The 26,248-nt window shown below is 36.8% G+C and overlaps 1 protein-coding gene across 6 annotated transcripts in view; it reads left to right on the top strand.

The window, feature by feature from the left end:
• The window catches only part of TRPC6 (transient receptor potential cation channel subfamily C member 6), a 116,157-nt gene extending 90,204 nt beyond the window's left edge, over positions 1–25,953 (top strand). For 4 of the 6 annotated variants that reach the window (XM_067750799.1, XM_067750798.1, XM_067750802.1 and 1 more), the window contains 9 exons: positions 2,834–3,050; positions 8,953–9,186; positions 11,568–11,832; positions 13,072–13,267; positions 14,068–14,271; positions 15,918–15,992; positions 23,289–23,372; positions 24,837–24,912; positions 25,610–25,953. In XM_067750799.1, the coding sequence (XP_067606900.1) occupies positions 2,834–3,050; positions 8,953–9,186; positions 11,568–11,832; positions 13,072–13,267; positions 14,068–14,271; positions 15,918–15,992; positions 23,289–23,372; positions 24,837–24,912; positions 25,610–25,761 (1,503 nt within the window). In that variant the 3' untranslated portion in view covers positions 25,762–25,953. The other 2 variants (XM_067750800.1, XM_067750803.1) reach the window with 2 other exon arrangements.
• Positions 25,954–26,248: the final 295 nt, after the last annotated feature.

The following is a 26,248-nucleotide window of genomic DNA, read 5'->3' as shown; positions in this document are numbered from 1 at the left end:
TTGTGTAAGAACCAGGAACCCAGGGAAGAAGGAAGGTGAGGCAGGTCAGGAGTGAGGGGCAGATCAGATACCATGCCCTGAATAACTGAACGTTGACTTTAGATGTGTCCAGACAGCTGAACTCAAGTTCCAGACCTCTCAAGCTTGAGGCACACTCTAATGTGGGTAGCTTTATTCTCACCTCGTTTTATGTCTCCAGCCTTTTCTCTTCTCCTTCTCCTATTTTAATTTGTGCTCTCTTGAGTTTTTCGTAATTCTGTATTTTGAAGGCCGCCTCTGATTCTCTCCTGAACAAAACAGGGAATAAATAAGTTTTCCATAGATTTTACTACTAATAGTCAATGCCCCAATCCCAGTTTTCCACAACAGTCAAATAAACTGAGAACTTTAAAAAATTGGTTTAATATTTATAATAATAGCTCTTTTCACCAGGAAGATATTGAACCTTGCAATAAATGATTAAATAAATCTTGTACACTTGATTAAATCTTATATAAAACATGATTAAATAGCCATGATTACAATAAATTGTATATAAAGCAAATGTAGAATTAAAATTGTATATGTGGCACACCATAGAAAAAGAAATTAAAGTCGCATTAATGTTCAGTTTTTAATAGTCCATATTTTTTTAGAAAACATTGCTAAGGACAATAGGCAAAAGAAAAATCAAGCCTACTTTCTCTCCCATTTGTTTTAACTTTATTTGAGAGTTCTATTTAAACAAGATCTTAAAAAAACACAGAAAGTACTCTGATTCAATCTAATGAGCATTTACTTATGGAAGTATGGTTTTTGGACAACGTTTTTACAGCAACCTTTTACAAAGTAACCTTGGATTGGGCCTGCAATATATCTAACTGTATAGATCCATTGGCTTAAAACTAGATAGATAGAGCGGTTGATCTATTGATCTAGATAAACACACACACACACACACACACACACACACACACTCACACATGCATGCATGCACGCACATACACACCCTGGTATTCTGCCTGACCTAAGATTCTAAATATCAAGAGAGAAGGGACTAAACTATGTGATTCATCCTAGCTCTAACTTTTATGATTTTGAAAACCATATAGACAGATAAAGTGTGTAGGAACAGAGAACATTGATTGCATTCCTTCCATTATAGCATTTAGCTTTTTAAAATCTTAGAACCATTTGTTCTCTAAGAATTTACATATATATGTACTTCAAAGAGAAAATATGAACTTGTTTTGTAAACCAAATAGAAACATTAACTCAAACAAGTATGCCTGGGTTCAGATTCCAGCTCTACCACTTAGAAGCTGTGTGACCTTTAAGCTAGTTTCTGGACCTCACTTCCTCAGTTTCTTCATCCATAAAATGGGCATTTCAGCAGCATATACTGCTTTGTATTGTAATTATATCATGGAATTAACAGGGTAAAGCACTTAAAACAGTACATAAAAGTACTGGCCAAGTGTTGGTGGTATTATTATTAATTTTTACATTTTTCTGTAATAATAAACTCGTTTGAAAAGCTGTCGAAAGCTATTGGCCCTCTCCTAAGAAAAAATTCTTGCATACTTGTATTTGAGTTTTGTTAACCATTACAGGGGATACACAGAGCCCTTGAGACACATCCTGGGCACACACCATCCCTCTGCCCCAGCTAGGATTTGTGCATCTCAGATGGAAATGATTCCTGTACTATAGATGCACAAGAGCTTTTATTGTCTCCATATTTCATATGAAGAATCTGACTTTCACATAATTTAGGAAATTCACTCATTGCTACTCAGCTAATGAGGGAATGAAACTGGAACCTGAACCTAAAATGTGTTGGTTATGTGACCAGAGATGTATGTAATTGCCAATCTGCATTTCTTACCACACTGATGCAATTCTAGCCAAAAAACCCCACAAAACTTTTTTTTAAACCTTTTCCCGAAGCCTATGAACAGCAAATATAAAGTGATTTCCAATAGGCTTCTGCAAATATAAAAAACAGTTTGAAGACCCTACAGCCACCCTTACAAACTGCTCCCATTGAGTCCCCATTTCCAGCCTCTGCACCTGAGACCCACCCCCTACTCGGTTTCCGTCGCCTGGGCCAGCTCCAGTGAATTCACCCATTCTTCCTCAAAACTCCCTTCCCAATGCGAGACCAAATGTTTTAACCTTTTGCTCCTATCCTATATTTAAAGATTTAGAGACGTTAAAAAAAAAAAAGACACTTGGACTTTTTTCAATCCAGTGTCATTCCAGGACATCTTTCCAGTACGTGATGGGAACTGCCTTGCTGTCCTGTCCTGGGCTGGGAGTTCTCTTCTTGGTACTCCTGACTCTTACTCCATTTACAGCATCACTTGAAGCCTGATTTGCACCCATGTCAGTGAAATGCATATGAGGACAACAAGCAGACAAACATCAACCAAGGGTGTATACACTGTAAAGCAGATTCAGGTTAATATTTTCATTGCTGCTTCCTCAATACTTCACACCCACTAAATTAGTTTTTTTTTTATGAGTAATGGTGATACTATGCTCTGCCTTTTGTCATTATTATATTCATAAAATATTTTGTCAGTAATATCTTAAGAACTTAAATATCATTTAATAGAAATTAATTTATTTAACTATCAATCCAGAATATCAGCATATGTAGCTGAGCAACATGACCAAAATTTTATATCAGCATAAGGAATTATTTTTCTATTATTAGTTATATAAAGGTACATAATTATCTTAGGAGAAGATTGGAGTGCACAGATATTTATTCTTGTGTATACACATGTGTGTTTTGCAAAATGTACAGAACAAAGCTAAGATTTTCTTTTGGTGTGTGTTGTGGCAGATGGGGAAGATAATGCGTGGCCCATTCATGAAGTTTGTAGCACATGCAGCCTCCTTCACCATTTTTCTGGGGCTACTAGTCATGAATGCAGCTGACAGATTTGAAGGCACCAAACTCCTTCCTAATGAAACCAGCACAGATAATGCAAAACAGCTGTTCAGGATGAAAACCTCCTGCTTCTCATGGATGGAGATGCTCATTATTTCCTGGGTAATAGGTAAAGACTGATTTTTCTGTCATCACTTATTTTTACAGCCTTAGCAGTAGGACTGAATGACACTGATTCCCTCACACATCAGTTATACAGATGTATACAGCATGATACAATGCTCCACATAGCATGTTTTTTTGTTGTTGTTTTTAAAGCACAGTTATCTTGGGTTCATTATCAGTACCACAGTCTTCTCACATGTCACATGCTCTTTAGATTTCTAAGAAAAACTCAGGAAGAAAATGAACAGGATAGTATGAATCAAACCTTGCCAGTGACGAAAAACTGCCATTCATGTTTTAGGAGAGCTGTGACTTCAAGTTTAAAAATAACCACATGATTTTATGTTGCAATTTAATAGGAACTGAAGGTAGTAGCCACTCACATCTATTGAACATTTGTTATGTACCAAGAACTGTTCAAATCACTTTACATACATCATATCACACACTCTGTTTGTGCCTTAGTGGTCCAATCTGTCATATAATAATGTCTACACTACAGCATTAATGTGAAGATTAAGTAATTTGCTTTAGATCTCCCAGATGTTAAGTGATACAGAGGGAATGTGGTCTTAATTACTATGCTATTTATCTTTAGAATCACTCATCCATATGGCTTGTCATTAAATATAATGCAAATGAAAGATATTTCAATTGGATATTTATGAATGAATAAAGTCAGTAGCTATTACCTACCTAATAGCTGTCTAACAAAGTGCCCTCATTAGATAATGATGATACTGAAGTGAATGAAATGCAGTCTTTATAGTCAAGGAAGTTAGGTCTGGGGGGAGGGGACAGGTCAATAAGTAAATCAATAAAGAAAACCTATGTGACACATACTGTAACTGAGGAGCTATTAGGGTGTTATGAACACACATGGATTGGGCATCTAAATCTGAATGGGGTGGGGTATGGATAGGGCGAAGGAGGCCTCCCTGAACAGTATGTTCAATCTGAGACTTTGAAGATAAGGACATGTTAATCCTACAGAGTGTTTATGGGGAGTAAGGACACTACGAGGTATGGATGCAAAATGTTAGATGCAAAGGTGTGACTTCATGCATAGTCAGGGCCTTATGAAGATCGCTGAAACTTTATTCACAGCCTGGCTTCTCCCAGGGGTTGCAAAGGTCGACAGCTGGCACCTCATTTGCAAAGTCATGTGTTAGGTCCGGCTATAATGCAGGTTCACTTATGGAAGTGGGTGATGGGAGATAAGGGTGGTGACATGGCCAGAGGATGATTTTCAGCTGTTGGTGATGTGATCCATCACATTTTAGAAAGATCACAGTGGTTGTGAGGTAGAGGGTGGCTTTGGGGAGGAGTGAGTGTGGAGGCTGAGAGACAATTGAAGTGATCCCTGTGAGGAACATGGTGCCAGAAGTCAGGGCGTGGGGAAAGGAGTTGAGAGCTTCTTAAAAGATACGTTTCAAATAACTTGGTGATGTATTGTACATGGAAAGGGAGAACTGTGGATTCTGCCTTGGATTACTAGGTGGTGACTGCAAGTCTCTAGGAAGAAGAATATAGAGGGAAGATCATGCTTGAGACTGGGAGAATGAAAAGCTGGTAGGTAAGTTTGGGTTGTGATTGACTTTGAAGTGCCCATGGGATTTCCAGTTGAAGATGTCCGCTAAAATGCAACCCCTGGGAGAAGCCAGGCTGTGGATAAAGTTTCAGCAATCTTCATAAGGCCCTGACTATGCATGAAGTCACCTAGGGTGTAATGTGGAGAGTGTCAAGAGAAGAAGGCCCAAGGAATCTTCATACAAAACCATTGGTAGCCCATAAGCTTGGTTTTCTTCCAGTGATCTGGAGAAGCATCTGCAGTCAGTTTTATATCACTTCTAGGGCAGGGGCTGTCTTCTTGGCTTCCTCATACTGGGGCTGATAGGATGATCCATTGAAATACTACAAAGCACTATACAAATTACCATATGATCGTTTTAAATGCATATGAGGTAATTCAACAACATTGAGAGTTACTCAAAACTTCTGAATCTCTTCATTTCCTGGAAATGTTCCAAGGAGAAATATAGTGTCTTAACATGTGAATTGCATCACTAAAGTAAACCTTAGATAAAGAAGAGTTTGATTTTCCACTTTTTCTTTTCGAATTTAATTGATATTTACCTTATAACATAATGCTATAAGAAATAAATTACATTTCATTTTGAATATTTGATTTAAAATAAGAATAATCATTTGGACATTGCCTTTACCTCAAGCTAAGAGCCTATATGTTATAGGTTTTGTTTTATGTTAGTATGTTTAAAGTACATATTACAGCACTTGGCACATAGGAAATGTTTAATAAATTTCAGATAACTATGATTACTATTAAACTCTTCATTAAGAGTTCATGTGTTTTATATGGAAGTGCTATTTCCTACTGAAAACATATTAAGCAAGATATGACACTTCAGTTCAAGATTAAACTTTGAAAACATTAAATTTTATGTAAGAGGATTAAATACAATGAATGCACATTATTCTTTATCAAAACTAATTGACTCTCCTCATACTAATATTTTAATATAAACATTGGAAGTTTTTCCTTTTTCACTTGGAAACCTAAACCAAGAATGTTAACTTTTAATTTTATGAATAAAAGCCGTTTCCTTGGAACAACTGGCTGGATAACCTTTACGGTTGAGATTCAGAGATGATCTCACAGCATTCATTTAAAGGGAAGACAAGGAACAACTCAGAATGGACAGCTGATACTTTGTAGCATATGTTAGACTCCTGGTTCAATTTCTGACACTGGTATTTATTTTTCTTTTTGAAGTTATTCTTGAAAGACAGTTGCTGTACTTTCTGGAAATATTAATAAGAAGTGGACTAGTTAGGTCAAGATGCTAGTTGGCTTGAGAGAAAAGACTGACATTATTGGTCACAGAAAGCAAATTTATATAATTTTTAGTAGACAAAATGTTGAAAGGCTGGATGATGGAATTGACATTCCAGGAGATCTTGACAAGGCTGAAGGGCAAGCTGAAACCAATGAGAAGTGTAGCAGGAACACAGGGAGGGGGGAGACACGCTTGATGACGCTTCACCTAAGGAGCACTTTTTAACTTAACATCCAGTGTGAGCTGCTGAGGAAGCAAATGCAATGCTGGGTTGACCCTTCAACAGAAGGAGAGGACTCCAGGCAAGGGCCGTAATTACATTCCTGCTCCACACTCTGGCCACATCCCATCTGCAGGCAATTGGCAAACTAGGGAGCATCCCAAATTGAAAGCAACCAGAAAAGGGAGTGGCTCTTCCAGGGAACAGCACTTGTGGGAACTGTGGAAGCTTACTCTGGAGGGCGGAGGTAGGGCAGAACCCTGGGATTGTGGAACCTGAAGTTTAGTTATTTGGAGGGCCCCATTTAGAGAAAAAGAAGACAAAACAGAGCCCTAGGAGGAGCCTGGGCAGATAAGACATCTTGGAGGTTAAATTTTATTAGCTTTGTGGGAAACCTGCCTCTGCTGTAGAAGCATAGATTTAATGAGTGCACAGGTGTTTGTGCTTTGTTTTATTCTGTTTTGCTTTAAGAAATTTAAAGACAGAGAGAGCAGATTCATTCTCTTCTCTCAAGGGCAGAATTAGCACTAACAGGTCCACAGTGAAGGGATGCTTCCTAAAAAGTCAACAATGGGATGAGCCGTCTTCAGAAGTAGTCATTCAGGACGAATTCAAGAAGAGGCTCAACCCTGTAGAGAAGTCCCCTGCTTGCTGGAGAAGTTGGACTAGATGGGGGATTTCAATCTATGCTTGGCAGCTCCTGGGGGTCCACAGGGGAAATAAGATGGGAACTCTTCCTTCAAACAGAAGAGTTCGCTCTATCTATTTTATTTTTTAAGCTTTGGTGAGATATCATTTTTTACCAAAAACTGTACATCTTAAAGAGAGAGAAGATGGAGAAGTGGGAGGAAGAAGGAGAGAAGTTTTGAAAACAACTAAATGATATGAATTTAAACCGCCCTTTCATTCCTATTCTTCAGTTACTCTAAACTACCCTTTTGTCCTATTGAGGAAGCTGGCAGGAATCCAGGGACCACAAAAAAAGGCTGCCCTCAGATTTTTTCACCCCTGCTCATAGTTGTGTGCGTGCACGTATGTGTTCATGAGTGTACACATGTAGTGTGTCCTGTTTTAAATCTGATCTACTAAAGTATATATGAATTCAATTCTAGTCTCCTCTGAATTTTGAATAATTCCAAATAAGTAAGTTGTGTGCTACAGTGAATGATCATTTTGAGAAAAGCACATAGTAAGCTGTTGGAAGAGTGGAGACCATGGCTTTTGTAAACCCCTGAAGGGCTCTACAGTCATTCACATGGCAGGTTGTGATAAAGGTTCATGACGAATGTGGGGACTTGGGGAAGGTGCTTGGTAGGAGAAAGGGGAGAAGATTAATTTCAGCTAGGGGACCATGGAGACTTGTTGATGGTGGTAGCCTTTGATGGATTGTTGGAGTTTGGCTTGTATTTCTCCAGATGGCTCTAGGAGGAGGTGGGACATCAGAGCATAGGGATCTAAAGATAATAGGGGTAAAGTAACTTCTTTTTAATAAAGTACGATTTTTCAGATGAAAAAAGAAAATGTGCCAGACATAGGAAATTTTAAATAGTAAATGCTCAATCAATGTTAGTTATTTTTTCAAGTGCCAGGCACTGTGCTGTGCATTTTACATGTGTTATTTAAGTCTCATAACAAACCTGTGAAGTAGGTACAAACTACTATCATCCCCATTTTCCAAATTGAGTTTTAGAAAGTTTAAATAAGTTGCCAAGGATTACACAGCTAATAAGTGGAAGAGCAAAGTCTCAAATCTGCGGCAGTCTAATTCCAAAACCTATGCTCCTTCCTGAGTACCACATTAAGTTTTAGAGTGAATATGCAACATTATTAATAATTCCACCATCAAGAGACAACTACTATTAATATGTTCCTGTAATTACTTCTAGTCTTTTACTATACTTGTTTTAAACATAAAGTCATACAATATATAACATTTTTTACTTAGCATGCTTGAATGTTTATGACATAAACATTTTCCAATGTGTATTAGTCCAGGTCCTCCAAGAAGCATATGCAAGACAGGATTTAACGTTCAACAATTTTATTAAGGAAATTCCACGTGAGAGAAAATGGTAGAGAACTGAAGAGAGCTGCAAGGACTGTAAGACTGGGATGCAAGTCTTATCTTGAGGGAAGGAAAGTAGGGTAGAAGTATCCTAGATCTCCATCCAGTCTAAAGAAAGTTTAACAAGGCCGTCAGGAAATCCTTGAGCCAAAGTCAGCCATCAAAGGAGTCCCATGTCTCTGAAGAAGGACTGCCCTCAGTCACTACTGGGGAGCAGCAAATGGGAAGCATGACCTTAGGGCAAAAGTGGCAGTAGTTTTCAGAATGCTGTAGCTGAGGCCCATGGCCAATTAAATTCCTGTAGTTGGAGGTCTGGGAGGTACACTCCTGTGGCCACTATTTAAAATATTATATGAAATGGCTGCATAATATCCCATATGTAGAAGTCCCATGGTTACTTCTATTTTGAGTGTGTGAATGTGGGTGTGTTTGTATGGTTTGATTGTTATAAAGAACCCTACACTGAACATCTTATTAATGTATTTTTATGTATAGAATTAATGGATCAAATCATGTTTGATCCATTGAATCAAACATTGAATGCCCTTGATGAAATTTGTCACATTGCTATAAGGTAATGCACTGATATTGTTGGACTCTAGGATTTGTGGGGACAAGATAATTATGGCTGGATGGGTGGGATGAGGCCAAATTTTGAAGGGTTTTGAATATCAGCCTGAGATCTTTCAAATTTATTTTGTTTTATTGAAGAGCTAAGGCTGGAATGAAGTTGGATTGATATTTTAACCTCTTTCTAATACAGGCATGATATGGACTGAATGTAAAGAAATTTGGACTCAAGGCCCCAAGGAGTACTTGTTTGAGTTGTGGAATATGCTTGATTTTGGAATGTTGGCAATCTTTGCAGCATCATTCATTGCAAGATTCATGGCATTTTGGCATGCTTCCAAAGCCCAGAGCATTATTGATGCAAATGATACTTTGAAGGATTTGACAAAAGTCACATTGGGAGACAATGTGAAATACTACAATTTGGGTGAGTTTATAGGACACAGTCAATGTAAGTTTATAAAATTCAGAATTTTCTTATAAAAGTAGACATCAGTAACAGTTTGATTACTACTCAGCTCTCATAAAATTGTTGGTCAGTTTCCAGCTTCTTTAGAGTATCTGTATCTGAAGAAGCATGCTTTCTACCTCTTCCCTTGATATTTCTTCTGGCTGGAAACCTCTTTTAATCACAAGAATCATCTCACTTTATCTCTGGGATTAATTGGCTAACCACCAAACTTCATTGAGAATGCCTGTATTATGTCTTGGATTTATTTTTTTCCTCTTGTCCATTAAAAATAGTATACATTTAAGTACTATTTCCATTTAAGACATATAAACTATTTGAAAGCAAAGGAATCATTGGAGGCTCTAGAGGGCCCCCAATAAATAACACCACTTTTTCTCACCCAGTCTTTGAAACTAGATGAGAGATAAAACCAAAAGCGAACACGGAGGCCAGATCATCACCTCTAATAATGACAAAGTTCAGGGTGGATGACATAATTCTGAGTTTATTAGCCAGCTGGCTCAGTAATATTGAACCTCAGGCTTAGGCAGATGTATGGACAGGGCAGTCTTCCTCAAAGAGGGGTATGGCAGCAAGTGTCTGATAATGTGAGATTCCACCATGAAAGACCAGAGGAAAATTCTCAAGAAAAAAGAGGGCAGAGCTGAACCAAGTATGCTCAGTTTCCACCCCAGTTTAGTAATCAGATAAGTCATTCCACCTCCCCAGGAGGAAAGTGACTAAGTGATAGAAATCGATTCAGTTATTTACTTAGGGAAAATCTCTCCTTGTAGAAACCTAGAGTGGGGAAAACAGATTCTCTTTGAATACTTATTTCAAATCCTCTGTTAAGATGTCAGTTAACAGTCAATTGACATCTCTATGGGTTTTACTGGCTATATCACATAGGGATTTCTTTTTTATTATTTCTTTTTAATATTTCTTTTAATATTTAATTAACAACTTTTAGTGCATAATGTAAGGCTTTTATGTATTGTACAGCACAGGGAATGTAGCCGTTATTTTATAACAAAAATTTTTATTATATGGAATTTTAAAGTCAGAACTATCTATTTATATATTGTACTTATATTCAAAGTGCTATAAAAAAGGAAAGTGCTTTTATTAGTTTACTGTATCCTTTCCTGATACCACTTCTCAGCAAATAAGCAAATACAAATTTATAATTATATTTTTCCTCTTTCCTACACACTGCTTTTCTTCATAATGGTTTCTTAATTAGGTTTTTGATGACCTGACGTAATAATGCTAGAAGAACTCATAAGTGAATAATTACTACATTTTTATGATAAAAATAGACTTGAGTGACCAATATAAATTACTTTAGTAAGTTTAAATAACTCCAAAAGCCCCAAATTACATTATAGTGTAATTACAGTTTAAAATTAAATAATGATATCATGTATTTAGGGCCTTCTTTTCTTTTATTATAGTTTAAGATTAAATAGTAAATGCTATCATTTAGTTAGTGCCAAGCAGTTTCTAAACACTGAATGTATGTTGACTTACTGGATTCTCACAACAGATGACAGAGGTAGAAGCAGTATTATCTCATTTTTAAAGATGGGAAAATAAAACTAAGATAAGTAATTTGTACCAGTTCTTCCAGCTGACTTTAGATAGATAGATAGATAGATAGATAGACAGGTAGGTATTGGAATTTTTACATATGCTGAGTCCACAGTTTGTACTCTTTTTTTTTTTAACATTTTTATTGGAGTATAGTTGCTTTACAGTGGTGTGTTAGTTTCTGCTTCATAACAAAGTGAATCAGTTATACATATACATATATCACCATATCCCCTCCCTCTTGCGTCTCCCTGCCTCCCACACTCCCTATCCCACCCTTCTAGCTGGTCACAAAGCACCGAGCTGATCTCCCTGTGCTATGCGGCTGCTTCCCACTAGTTATCTATTTTACATTTGGTAGTGTATATATGTCCATATACACACTACCACTCTCTCACTTTGTCCCAGCTTACCCTTCACCTTTCCCATGTCCTCAAGTCCATTCTCTAGTAGGTCTGCGTCTTTATTCCTGTCTTGCCCCTAGGTTCTTCATGACCATTTTTTTTTTCTTTTAGATTCCACATATATGTGTACTCTTAACCATTATGCTATACCCTATGGAAAACTTCCAGCAAACCAGGGGTGTAATTTTCTCAGTAAATTCAGAAGCTCAAATACACCTGACACTTAAAGAAGCCCTTTAAGATAAAAGACTTCTGTCAGGAACTGGATTGCTAATGTAATTTTATTTCTACCCCAGAAAAGAAGTTACCTAAGTAAAAAACTTAAATAAACTCACCATAACTCTTGTCTTTCCTTTCTCCTAGCCAGGATAAAGTGGGACCCCTCTGATCCTCAAATTATATCTGAAGGTCTTTATGCAATTGCTGTAGTTTTAAGTTTCTCCAGAATAGCCTACATTTTACCAGCAAATGAAAGCTTTGGACCTCTGCAGATATCACTTGGAAGAACAGTGAAAGACATCTTCAAGTTCATGGTCATATTCATCATGGTGTTTGTGGCCTTTATGATTGGGATGTTCAACCTCTATTCCTACTACATTGGTGCAAAGCAAAACGAAGCCTTCACAACGTATGTGCTTTCAGATATTTTGATCATGGAGATCATCGATTAAATAAATGTTAGCTTAACAGTGTTCATATGCATCCATGGCATAAATAATGTTTTGGTAAAGACTTCATCTCCAGTTACTCTTTAGCAAAATGAGAGGATTTTAAAATGGGTTGGAAGAACTCAATAATGTAGGCAACCTCTGTAATATTAAGTAATTTTAGCTAATATTTTTAAGGCTAGGAACTACCTCACACACATCATTTTATTATCTCTGTTTCAGAAGAAAAAAAGGAGACTGAAGTTCAGAAAAGTTAAATGATGTGCTGAACACTGCATAGCTGCTAATAGATAGAAAAGCCAGGACATAGTCCCTTGTCCACTATAACATCTGTGCTCTTCACTGCTGTGTCCTTCTGCTTACTACAGACTCCTGGGATGCTGACTATGAGAACAGCTGCTTCCTAATTCAATTTGTTGGATCTTATCACTGAGACAATCCAATTTATCAATAGTGACAAGAGTTTTAACTTATGTTCACCATAGACACATGTTTTTTATAAAGTGTGTTTGGAATACATTATTCAAATGTTAGGTATTCAGTGTTACAATAAGTATTGACTGAAGCATAACCTATTACCCATATTCCTGTAAAGTTCAGTTTATGAGAGAAATTAAACCACCTGGGCTAAGCAGAGGGGCTTAGTTTAAGGTCAATAATTATGCTTAAAGCATTGAAATTCCTATGTAAGACATGTCAGTGATTTTGGTAACATCGACTGTATTTATATTGTCATATTTTCCTTAAGACACCTTTAAGACACATACTATTGTAATCTTTTTATTGGAAATTAGTTGAAGTATAGATGAGCAGGAAACCCAAAAGGACTCTAACAGATAGCATTATCTTTTATTAAGTAATACATTTAACACTTCCATTGCCACAACTATGGATTATTTAAATGTTAATATCTGTGGTTATGTAATTATGCTAACATTTACTGAGTGCTTATTATGTTCCAAATAATGAGCTATGTGCTTCATATACACAATATTTCCTCATCCTTGCAACAATCCTAGAAATAAATAATTATTGTACCCATTTTATAGAAAAGAAAAACGAGGCTCAGGGAAGTAAAGAGTTTTCTCATGAATATCTAATAATTTTCAAAGACACTAAATCAACTCACTTTTATTATGGTACCATTTTTGTTTATTTGTACACTTTATCATCTCCTTTCTCTCCTTCTTTTTCACCAGAGTGGAAGAGAGTTTTAAGACACTGTTTTGGGCTATATTTGGACTTTCTGAAGTGAAATCAGTGGTCATCAACTATAATCACAAATTCATTGAAAACATCGGTTATGTTCTTTATGGAGTCTATAATGTTACAATGGTTATTGTTTTGCTAAATATGTTAATTGCAATGATCAACAGTTCATTCCAGGAAATTGAGGTATAATCTCTATACATTTGTATACTATGTGCTGCATGTTTTAACTATTCCAGGGATCAACTCAGTATTGGTGGCGACAGTATAGACTGCTTTCCATCTGTTCTTTCCCTTTTTACATACTTCTTTATATACTATATATACTGTAGAGAATATCTATATTTTTGTATACTTTATATACAGGAATCTAGAAAATTTTAATGTTTTGCTTCCAAACACAATATCTATGGGTGTGGTGGTATAGTAAGGCGTAAGGATGAGAAATGATGTGTGATTTGTTATTATTATTTACAAACTCTTTAGAAATACTATATCAGCATGAATTTATACTTTATTTTAAAAATTATTGCTTCCGAATACCACTATTCTCCAAATCTTGTTTTGAGTGATGTTCAGAATTGACCCTTTCTCAAACTCAGAGTGATAGTGTACATCTTTATTCCAGAAATCTTGGTCTGTCTCCCAAATTAATCAAAGTAGTGATCTGTTGCAGAATAAAAAAGTGAATAATTTTTCCTAGTGTTTTCTCGAATGTAGGAAAATGCATTTATATCTTTCAATGTATTTATAAACACATGCAAGTTTTGAGATCTATAGATCTATAAGCCTGATAAAATTTTAGGCAGATTTAGGAAAGAGTGTGTGAATAGTACCTTAACATTTTTGAAAAAATCTTGGAGTGGTCTTTGGGGCCTGAGAGTGTTGTAGGCATCATTACTTCCATCTAGTCACGCAATGTTAGAAGCATCCCAGTAATTCTTTTTACGCATTTCCTTGCTGAACTGTCATATGTATTTGTATAGGATGATGCTGATGTGGAGTGGAAATTTGCAAGGGCCAAACTTTGGTTTTCCTACTTTGAGGAAGGAAGAACTCTTCCTGTTCCCTTCAACCTGGTGCCAAGTCCAAAGTCCCTGTTTTATCTCCTACTGAGGCTTAAAAAATGGATTTCTGAGCTGTTCCAGGGCCATAAAAAAGGTTTCCAGGAGGATGTGGAAATGAACAAGGTGATTTGACTTGATAATTTAAAAGTATATTTTTAAATGCTGAGACCATTATAACCACTGTGCCACATCCCTTTATAAAGAAGCAGTCTGTGATGACATGTCCATCCATTCCCAAATGTAGTCACTTAGCTCAGAGCAGTCCTTTGGCTTGTGTCTGTTTATTAGGAGAACACTGGGCATTTCTGCTTAAAAATATAAGAAAAATTCATGAAATGTAACTAAAATAATGTACTACATTATCTGGAGTGGGTACTGAAAGGGAGAGCTATTCTGGGCCCCATTTTTGCTGTTGTGGCTACATGTCCCTCACTTCACCTTCAATTTATACAGCTAGGTATATTTATATACTTCAATTTATACAGCTTCCATTTTTTGCATGTTCAATTTATACAGCTAGCTGATTATGACTTGGGGGAATCTGACAGACAAGTAAGTCGTACATTGAAAAGTTCAGAAATCAATTGATCACATGTAATATGGGAGACCAGGTTTGGCGTTAAGTAGTTCAAGAAAGAAATACCATCTTTCTTGCCATCTTAAGATGGCAGTACCATCTTAAGAAGCCATGAAAGTGAAGAGGTCTAGTGCTTAGATGAAGGAGTAGAACAATCACAGTGGGTTTAGAAATGTGTGGAGCATGTGGAATGCTGTGTGGAATGCATGGGGGTGGGGAGGTTACTCTCAGCAGGGAACTCTGCAGGGGACAGAACTCTATATCCAGGAGCACTGAGGGACTAGATACCTCCAGAGGAGGAAGGCCAGGAAGGGAACAGGTGTGGATATGGTGTCATATTATGGGGACGTGAAGGAGCTGGCTGCTTCCAATTCCCAATTTTAATGAGGAAGCACATTTAATTTTCTCTTCAAAAATAGGAAGAGAGGCAATGGGCAAAAGTTGCAAATAGTTCATTTTTAGTTCTATGTAAATAAAATTTGTAACAACAAGATCTGCCCAACAGAGTGGTGGGCTGTCCTGTGAAATAGTGAGCTCCCCATCATTGCAGGTAATCAATAAATGTTGGCTGACCAACATTAGGAATTTATAGGTTTTCCTACACTGGTGAGCAACTGAGCCAAATGATTGTAAAAGTTCCTTGCAGCTATAAGATTCTATTATTGAATGATTTGCTACTTACTACGTGAGATTCTCAAGTTAAGCTCCCAGAGCTCCAATTTCCTCAACTGTAATATGGGAATAAAAATTGCATCTACATCATGAAAATCAAATCAGATAAATATGTAAAAGTGCTTTGAGAATTCTAAAGCCCTCTTTAAATGTATTATCATTATTTTGTATAGGAATTTTGGAAAAATATGCCATCTTTGGTGCTCTCCCAAATGTATAACTTACAGAACTCAGTGTGTTGAGTGGCAAAAATTTCCCTCACTTTACTTAATGTTATTAAGTGTGTAGTTTACAGGTGTGATTAGAGCTGCAACCCAAGACAATTCAGTCTCCAAAAGGAAATGTCCAAGTACTCACCAAAGGGAAGACCTGAATAAGAATATGTTTCTCTCATTGAAACTTGCTGGAGAATTGGACCAGATGGCTTTTAGAATATGGAATAAAGAAAGAGTGAAATTCGTTTTATAATTCCCAATGTAAAATTAGTGATTGTACCTATTTTACTCTCTATCTTTAAAAGAGAAATGAAGAAAAGAAATTTGGAATTCTGGGAAGTCATGAAGACCTTTCAAAATTATCACTTGACAAAAGACAGGTAAGATCACATTTGAAAATATGAAACCACGAGTAGGTTCAGGCTTTCTACTCAGAGAAAAGGACAGATGTTCAGAAGCAATTTCAAGAAACAGTAGACACATTAAAGAATTAACAATTTAACAATGCTCAAAGAATCTGTTATTGAGAAGTAAAAATAAGCCTGTGTCCTGTTAATCAACAAAAAGAATTACATGGCTGTTTAAGACAGATAGTAAACAAGTATACTGGGGTACTTATGGGTGATGGAATATAGAAATTGTGATGTAAAGAAGGGAAAATTGAAACAATAGGGACCTGATGGAGATATAATTAACTTAATTCTCGGCAGCTCAGGTGGAGATTATGCACACCTAACAGAGCTGCATTATTTGTCAGTAATCGAGAAGCTGTCACAAAAAGGCACCCTGAGAATTTAATGGCTCCTGTCATCAGCCCAGTTTATAATGAGCAATGTACCCTGGAGCTGCATCAGCTCCGTAATTTGGAGCGGCAAAATCCCTGATGCTGAGGACTTTTGCTTCATTCTGGCAGCAGGCACATAGTGGGATACAATAAATGCATGTTGCTGAGGGAAATTTTGAGTGAATTCATTAGGAGAAGGCAGTGTATCCGGTGGGACTAGCATTCAGTTGCACATATCATGGTGTTTTCAATAAGATAGTTGTTTTTCCCCCTCTCATTTAACTCTCCAGAGTTGGCAGTACAGGACTGTTGCCAGGAGTGAGTCTCTCTGATTCTCCTGGATTTTTTTGTCATAGTCAGATGCAAGGTGACACCTTCACCTCCAGACATCTCACCCACTTTTCAGGCATGAAGAAGGAATGGGGCAAAGGAAAAGTGGGCCCCTAGCTGAATCACCCTCAGAGATGCCTCCCAACAATTTCTGTTATTATATCTCATTAGCCAGAACTCTGCTACAGGGCCACCCCATGGGACACAAATGCCAAGGAGGGATGCTATTTTGTTTTGTTTTTAAGCCAAGTATGTTTCCTCCTCCAACAAAATAGGAATACTCTTATGTATTGATATAGTATTGATATAGCCAGATCATTGAACCAAGTAGTCAGAAGATTGGGATCTCATCTTATCTCTGCCCCTTTAGCAATTCGTTTGACTTCTCTGAACCTTAATTTCCTCATCTACAAGATAGGAATGATCAAGTTGTACAGCCCATCACACAAAATCGTTGAGAGGATTCAGTTGATGCTTTGTAAATCACAAACACTATTATACAAGTAGTGAAGTACTTGTTATAAAGAAGCAGCTTTTTGTTATTTGGTTATGAATAACTCAATAAAAATTTTTCAAAAATAGGTCAGTGTGAGTTGGATTTTATAGTTTTCCAGTAAGAAATTACTTGTGCTGGAAGTATGATGAATGCATGATAACAATAAAGCGTTGGACAAATATGAGAAAAATTCAAGGGGGATCAACATGGCTTTTTTCTTTACGATAGAAACTATAGTGTCTTTCAAATCAAATAATTTTATTTTCTTTAGAGTTTCTCAAAAAATGTGGAAACTTAAAATTTGTTTTAATCATCTGGAAAATACATTTTATATTTTTTAAACATAGCTTGGATTACTCTACACTTTCCGATAGCACATATTTCAATCCCAGGCGAAAGCAAATTCTTTAACAGCAATACGAAGCCTCTGGTATCTGATCACAGTGGTAGATCGATGAAATGTTGATTCCAATGTCAGCTGAACCTTCTAGAGACCCTTTTGAGAGACTGTTTATTGTGGCAGCCATGGGAGTGTACGGCTCATGTTTTCTTTCGAGAGAGCCTGCTTCAAGGAGTTCGGTCAGCTGACAGCCTCCGGCTGCAGCATCTTTGGGGTCCCCTCAGCTTTCCCGCCATGGCCATGCTCTTTAGGTCCCGGATAGTTCAAGCCAACACAGGACCTCTCTTCGGGCATTCTGCACCGCAGCTCCCCGTTGGGCTGGCTGACTTTCCCAGACAATCTTACTACCTTTCCCTCTTTCCCAGGTGAGCCATGCCTCACGGTCTGGGAGCTTTTTATGCCTTCTGCTGCCACTTCCCATTATCTTTCACAGGCATAATTCTGAATACATCTCATATTTCTCACTTTGTCTTGGCATTTGATTTCTAGAGGACCAAATCAACACAAGTGTCTATTTTCCCTTACCATTTAAGCTTGTGGTGAACAAAACTGAGGCATATTTCACATAGCTTGCTTTTGCTTGATACATTAACTATATTCCTGAGAAAATGTTTTTTAAAGCAACCATTTATAGTTCCAATCAGTTTTGCCTGTTGCTGTGTGTTTTCCCTAACCCATTTGCATGGCTTTTGTTCATTCTTTTTCATAAAGTCTATGTCTAAAATGGCACAGTTAAGTTTCTATTTTGCTGGGGTCTTCTTTCTTGGCTCCTTGAAAGTTAAAGTGGTTAGGTCCCACAAAACTTCCTTCACATCTGCTTCCTTCACATCTGCTCCACGGACACTATATAAATCAGTCAGATGAGCCATATAAAAATACTTTTTAGCATATCTATTTATTATCTTTAATCATCTCCTTCAGCTCTGAGTATCACTGACTTTGGTGGTTAGCATTAGCTTTTCGGACATATAGTCTGAAAGGACAGCATACATTAATATTCAGTCTCTGCCATACTGTATTACATGTGTAAACCTGAAAATGCCAAATAACTTCTTGAATATTTGCTCTGTTCTAGCTCTAGAACAGATCTCCTTCAAGTAGTCAGTTTCAGAGCAGGTTTTACATGCCATGAACCATAGGCAAGTATGGAGCGTAGATGTTATTTTAGGATTTGGAGTCCATTCTGTACTGGATTGAATGAGATGTGGAGATTTTTTTGTTTTATCAGTTACATATCCAGGAACTATGTCCTTTAGCTTCTAATTAGGTCAGGGGCTTTCTTTTTAGTCATCTGATGAACCAGTTGTATAATGTAGTGGTTCCAATTTGTTACTATCACCAGGGTCACTTCAACAGATGAATTTGTACAAATTACCCATCCTCTTCTCCAGGTCTATAGAGTTAAAATCTCTGGCCATTGGGCCTGGAAATGTGCATTTTAATAAGTACTTAGGAGATTCTAATGCTTATCTGGGTATGGGAATCACTGAGTATTTCATTCCCTGGATGACTTAGTCATGGACATGAGCACATCAGTAAAAAGCAATATTCAGCAAAGTGTCTCCAAAAGAAATAGAGCAGATTAAAACTAACCATGAAATAGGCCTAAAGCCACATAGTAGATAATTATCCTTCTGTACAATAATAATAGCTGTTGACACTTGTACAACATCTACTATGTCAAGCTACACACCTTATCTCTTTAATCCTCATATTAACTCTAGAAGGTAGGTAATATTATTTTCCCTATTTTATACATGAGAAACCTTAGGTTAACAGAGGTGAAATGACTTGCTCAAAGTCCCACTTCAGACACATGACAGAGCCAGAATTCAAATCCATATCTGTTTGATTTCAAGCAAGAGCTTTTACAAGCACTGTACCACATGGTTTCATGTCATATGTGCACCCCCTGCTGACTGATCATATTTCCTCTACATTTTCAGTTCATTGCTTTGATCCCTGCCTCAGACCCCTCAACGTGGGGAATGGGAGACTGACTCCTAGTACTATGTCCAACAACATAAAAAATTCCCAAGCCTGAGGCTTACTTGTTATTCTTAATGAATAACAAACAAGTTATTTAGTGTTCCTCACTCTAATCCTACAATGAAGCTGCAGCAAGATAAGAAATGCTAATATCAAACTAATTACTAGGATTAAAAAAGAAAAGAAACATAAAGAATGCAGGAAATACGGTAGAAGGTATGGGGAAAAAAAGGACAGGCAGTGCTTTATTCAGAATCAGAGTGTGTATTTGCATTACACAGGAAGAAAGCTTAATACACCCAGTCCTTCCTGCTTCTACTCAACAAGCTCCCCTTTCCCACTCCCATCACATTATGCGTCAGTGCCATCTATAAATGTCCAAATCACTAAGGTTTAAATGCTATTCATATTGCCAACTGAATTCCCTTGACTTCCCAGTCTATTTTAGTAGCTGTACATCAAAACAAATATAAATTAGAATTTTCTGCCACCAAGTGGTAATAATGCTTCTTTGCACCATTGGGTAAGTTTCTTCTTACATATTATTCCTTTGTGTTATTAAATTTTTAAACATGTATTTGTTGAATACCTACTATATATCAGAAACTGTTTAGAAATTTTTGCTAAATAAATGTTATATTTGCATCCAAATTCATACTTCAGATTTAGAGCAGAACTCTTCACATAAAAGTGATCCAAATTAATTTGTAACTGTTTAGTCATATACCATTTAACTATACTAGTGGTTCCCACTGAGAGGTAATTTTGATTCCACACTACCAGCAGTCCAGGGTGCATTTGTAATACCTGGAGACTTTTTTGGTTGTCACAACTAGAGAAGGGAACTGTTATTGGCATCTAGGGTATCAAGGCCATGGGTGCTGGCAAACATTGTACAATGTACTGGAAGCCCCCCACAATAAAGAATTACCCAGCCCAAAGTGTCAAAAATGTTGCAGTTGAGAAATCCCAGACTCTACCCATTGGGTGCATGCAAAGAGGATCTGTGTGTTATAAAACTGTATGACACACTGTAGCTGCAGTCATTGACACGTCAAGATCTACAATCTGGAAAATCTACAATTATACCCATTCTCAAATGAACAGAAAACTGTTTTCTGGCTTTCCCGGTACTGTTACCTCTTCTGTGTCATCCAGGGTATTAATTTGTAAGTCATCTGCCTCAGACCTTAAAACCATGTTTCAGATTTATCTTTCCCGTGTGGTTGAGCTGCAGCCAATTGGTTCATGAACCTGTATTGTACACGTCTTGTATAGCAAGTTGTTCAGAAACCAGGTGAACTCTATTAGTGACCCGAAAGCACTTCTCCCTTCATTCATTCACCAACCAACAACTTTTGAGCACTTACCATCTGCGGGACAGCGATGGCTCTTAAGGCACTGAGATAAACTAAACAAAGTCCCTCCTTCTGTAGAGCCCAGGAGGATGTAGAAAATAACCATGTAAACAAGCCAGTGAATAAAGTAATTAACAATTGTGAAGCATGTTTTGAAGGGTACAAAAGGCCTAGCTTGCTCAAGATCTATTTTCATGGGGTAGGCAGAGAAAGCCATTTGAGGAGCTTATGTGTTGAGCTAAACTCCAGAGGATCAGACAAAGCAAGTCAGACAGGCAAAGAGCCAGGAAAAGAGTGTTTCAGGAATTGGGAATAACAAACCTTAAATTAGAAAAGAGCAAATGAAAAAAAGCCTGCATAGTGTTCATATAATATTAAATTTACAAAAAAGGATGATTGCCATAGGCATGGTGGGTTGTGGAGCTGCCTTAATTTGGAATGACCGGCACGAGTATTAAGGTCCACACATTCATCTCTAAAAAACTCTCAAAGAAGTATAATTTTTCACTTTCTTTTTTTCCATGAACACCATTTGGATGTGTTAGTGGCCTCTAACAAAAGAAGGAGACATCAAATTAATGATTTGCCACCATGAGGCTGTGCATTCATGAAGAGATGGACGTGATGCACACAAAGATTCCCTTTGCCTGGATCCTTTCGCTCTGATTATGAACCTGTCCTCACCCTCCATGCTTTATCATAAAAACTGGGGGATGGAAGTGATGACTCTGGTCATCATGTTTAATGATGTCTTTAAAGCATAAATCATAGTTTGAAATCCAGGAATCATATCTAATATATTAAATATCATTATATTTTATAATATTATAAAAATAAATGATTATGTAATTTGAAAATAAACATTAAAATATGTTGAAGTTTGCATTTGTTTCACGAATTCATAAATTAGTAGGACTTGAAGGACTGTAGAGGTCAACTAGGGCATTCCCTTCACTGTCAGAAGAGATTGTAGGGTTTCAGCTTCTCACCTAGTATCCCACAGCTAACTTGTGGCAGAGCCAGATTTGAGTTTTCAGGTTTCTGTCAAGCGCTCTTCTACAGAACCCAAGCTGCCTCTGGTTAATTTGGTCAATTGTACAATTTTATCTTAATTTTTTAAAAGTTAATATAAAGTTAAAAAAAATACGGACATTTTGCTGACATTATTAGAGAGGGTGAAATAAAAGGCAAATAACTACATGGAAAAGGATGCTATCTAAACAATATCTTCACAATGAATATGAATCTTGTCAGCCTTGCCATACTTTTCCCATTATTATAACTCAGCTAGATCATAGTTATTTATGTTATTCATTAAATACTCAGAACATAGCACAGCACCTTATATATAGAGGTCACTCACACATACCTGTTTAATGGATGAATGTGTGCATAGCTGCTTGAATTCAGCATGTGGCCATTTAAAGCATCAATGCATTGAAGTCAAGGATTTTAATTGAGTCTCATCGAGCTTTACCTGTAGCAACTTAGATGTCATTGGGAAATATAAATCATGGCTGTCTTAGTAGATAGTCTTGAAGTTTCTTCTCCCCTGGAAAAGAGTTTTGCACCCCCAAAAATGTATATTTGGAGATGCTGTGTTTTGCTCAATTTCTCCTACTTATTTCTTTGTAAAACCACTTTTTTCCCTTTAGAAAATGCCTTAAAGAGGTTTTTAATCATCCTCTTATCATGTTAATATGGTACTTTACCACCTCTCTTGCAGATTACTTTCCTTGTTATTTTCCTATTCAAGCAAATGTATTATTTGAAAAGTGCTGCCCAGATAGGATACTATATATATCCTAAAATTCAAATGGTTTATTAGTGCTTTCTTGGCACCTGAATCCTATCCTACAACAAAGTCTTACCCTGGTGTTTCTTCAGGAGTCTTAGCACAGTCTCTACTGCAGGTGTGGATGGTGTAGTCAATCATGCTGGACTGTGGATCCCTCATCAATGGACTTCTGAGATCACCACCGTTATTTTCTCAACTTGTTTGCCTCTTTCTCCACCAAGGGTGTATCTGTGGGAATGTTAAAACATGACTCTCATGACAAAATGATTGATAACCACAAAGTCTAAGAGTGTCCTCAGACAACCTCTAATAGACACTGAGAGGCTGAACACACCTAAAGTGTCTATGATTTGTCTTGGAAGACAGAATATTAAGCAAATTAAGTTAAAATGGCACTATACATATAGAAAAGATTATTTATATATATGAGACTTAGTTCACATATATAACAATGAGATAAATATCATCACATTGAAAAAAAATTAAATGATAATCAATTTCTAATTCTTTTCAAAATACAGTTTGGACATAGTAAACAATCAAGCTTAAGAAGTTCAGAAGATTTCCAGTTAAACAGTTTCAGTAATCCTCCAAGACAATATCAGGTAAGCATTAATTTTTAAAGAAATAAGACTAGTTATTTGTAATATTTAGAAACTCAAACTATGTGATTAGTTAAGTGAAAATGGACTGTTATGATATTTTTCTCAATATCAAAATAATACACTAATTCAAAAAAATATTTATTGAGTAACTACCACCTACCATGCACTTTCTAAGTACTAGAGATATAGAAGCGAACGAAATAGATGAAGTCTTGCCATCATGGAACTTAGAGCCTACACGTTTATTGTAAAAAGCCTATCTTACTAATGTGAATTCTCCATTGTTGTTCTTTTCCAAGTTGTTTGGGTTATTCTGTTTCATTGCCTTTCCATATAAATTTTAGAATTGATTGTGTATTCCAAAACTGTGACTGTGTTGAATCTATAGATCGATTTGAGTAGAATTGTTGTCCTAACTATATAAAGTCTTCCAATACATGAACACAGACAAAAAAAAAAAAAGTCTATCTTACAAAAAACATAAAGAAGAGAGTAAAAAACCCCACCACTGAGAAGTAAAGACTACTTACTGTTCGTGAATATTCTTCCAGATGATTATATGTATGTATATAATTTTACATATAGTTTAATATTATAATAGAAATGTATATGTAATATTATATAAATGAGTTAACAAGACTTATATAATGAATAATAGTTTTTCACTTCACAAAACATATATTCATATTAATTTTAATGGATGTACTATATTCCTTTGTACAAATAAATAATCCTCTATTGATGGACATTTAAGGGTTTTTTTTTTCACTATTGTAAGTAGACTACTATGAACATACTTGTCCATGTACTTAATTACATCATTAGGATAAGTTCTTGAAAGTGGGATTTGACTATCATTTAGTTTAAGGTTTAGGTAGCAAGATTTGGTTTAGCTATATATCCACCCAGGACTTCCTGCATACTTGCTGAGCCTCTTACTTTTTATGAAAAGTACATAGTAAAAGCAATATCCTCATGGTGGAAGCTCAAGTGCTAGAGAAATATTATTACATTGAAGCTAGCCATTCCTAAATTATTAACAAGTATAAAATCAAAACTGGCTCCATTTCTTTGTAATGGAGGGGAAAAGCCATAAATGAGGGCACATTTGCTTAACTTTCCATTTCCACGTGCAGAAGTGCACACCTCTGACCTGCCCAGCTGTTAAGGCTGTGTCTTGTTCTAACACTTTCAAGTAAAATACAAGCAATGAAGGATTAGATGTTTGCTCTGAACTTATTCTTTTCTCAAGAATTAACTTTTCAGTCATTAGTCCTGGTGATGTGAAAATTACTTTTAAAATCTGGAGATAGTATGCATCCCCTACCAGATAAATCATCTTAATCTTTCATAGCTATCATTTCTGAAGTGCTTACTAAAGAGAGAAAAAATCAGACACTTATTCCAAATGAGTGATTTATCATGAACGTAAAACTAAGATGGATTTCTCTTTTCTCTGCCTAGAAAATAATGAAGAGGCTCATTAAAAGATATGTATTACAAGCCCAGATAGATAAGGAGAGTGATGAAGTGAATGAAGGTGAGTTGAACACAGGGACAAGTCAGCCCCTGAGCATAAGCCAGGACCTGGGGCCTGAGGCAGAGCTGAGGGAGAGCTGGAGAGATGGGCGTGGGAAGGGTGAGCTTCAACAGGAGAAGACAGGATCTCGCCAACCATCAGTATTGCTACACACTGGGGAAATAGGCTATGTCTCCGCAGTTGGGGGCAGATGACACTTGCTAGATATGTAACTACAGTCATCTCTTGGTATTCGTGGGAGGTTGTTTCCAGGACCTGTGTGGATACCAAAATCCATGGGTGCCCAAGTCCCTTATATAAAATGAAGTAACTACTACAGTCTACCCTCCGCCTCCGCACACCTAATACCCGAGGAGAGCGAACAGTGTTATATCCGTGGGGGGCTTGGAGGGAGAAGGAAGTGGTTGGGAATAGTAAGGGTCCATTGCCCCCAAACCCTGTAACATTTGCCACCAGTGTTTCCCTTCCACTGACTTCAGGAGGACGACGTTGTAAGTTTTCTCTATAATCTTTTCACTAACCAAAATACTGAGCTGAGAAAATAGAAACCTGCCCCCATTAAAAAGTGATTTCCTTTGAAGGGATTCAAAATACAGGTGTGTGTGGCATTAAGGCTCATTTCAATCTATCCCAGAATCACTAGTTTCTCTGCATTACGTATTTACAATTGACTTCTTATCACTCTTGTTTTGCAAAGGGGAGCTGAAGGAAATTAAACAGGACATCTCAAGTCTCCGCTATGAACTTCTTGAAGAAAAAACTCAAAATTCAGAAGACTTGGCAGAACTTATTAGAAAACTTGGGGACAAATTATCAATGAAACCAAATCAAGAGGAAAGCAATAGATAATGCAAAGTCTTTCTTTAAAATTCATATTTATTTGTCCACTTGAAGCCATGTTATTTTCTGATTTATTTTTTTAACTAGCAATATGACCAGCTTTTAGAGAAGAAAATGTTCAAAGATAACTTGGGTCATCCTATTATTTGGAACTCTACTATTTAATATTTTTGATGATTAAATTTCATTATTCAGGCTAAAGGTTGCAGATTATGATGAAAATTATTCCCAGTTGTTTGGTGCTTGTTGTGTAAACTGCTTTCTTGGGTACAACTATTGTGATGATGTGATTGCCATGTAGTGTTTGCCTGGGAATCATTTTAGCTGGCAGGGCAGACACACCATATTGTGGTATTTCCCTGATGGAGATATCAGGTACCTTCTTGCCTGCTCTGTGGATCCCTTGCTGGTGACTTCCAGACTTGAAATCTAGAAAAAAATAATCTCTTGCCATTTAGAGAATACTGTTTAATCATCTACCCTTCTTAGCCCCCAC

This window comes from Pseudorca crassidens, chromosome 9 (genome assembly GCF_039906515.1).
Source record: "Pseudorca crassidens isolate mPseCra1 chromosome 9, mPseCra1.hap1, whole genome shotgun sequence".
Taxonomy (NCBI): Eukaryota; Metazoa; Chordata; class Mammalia; order Artiodactyla; family Delphinidae; genus Pseudorca; species Pseudorca crassidens.
The sequence above is the reverse complement of the archived record's forward strand: the minus strand, read 5'-3'. Positions and strand labels throughout refer to the sequence as shown.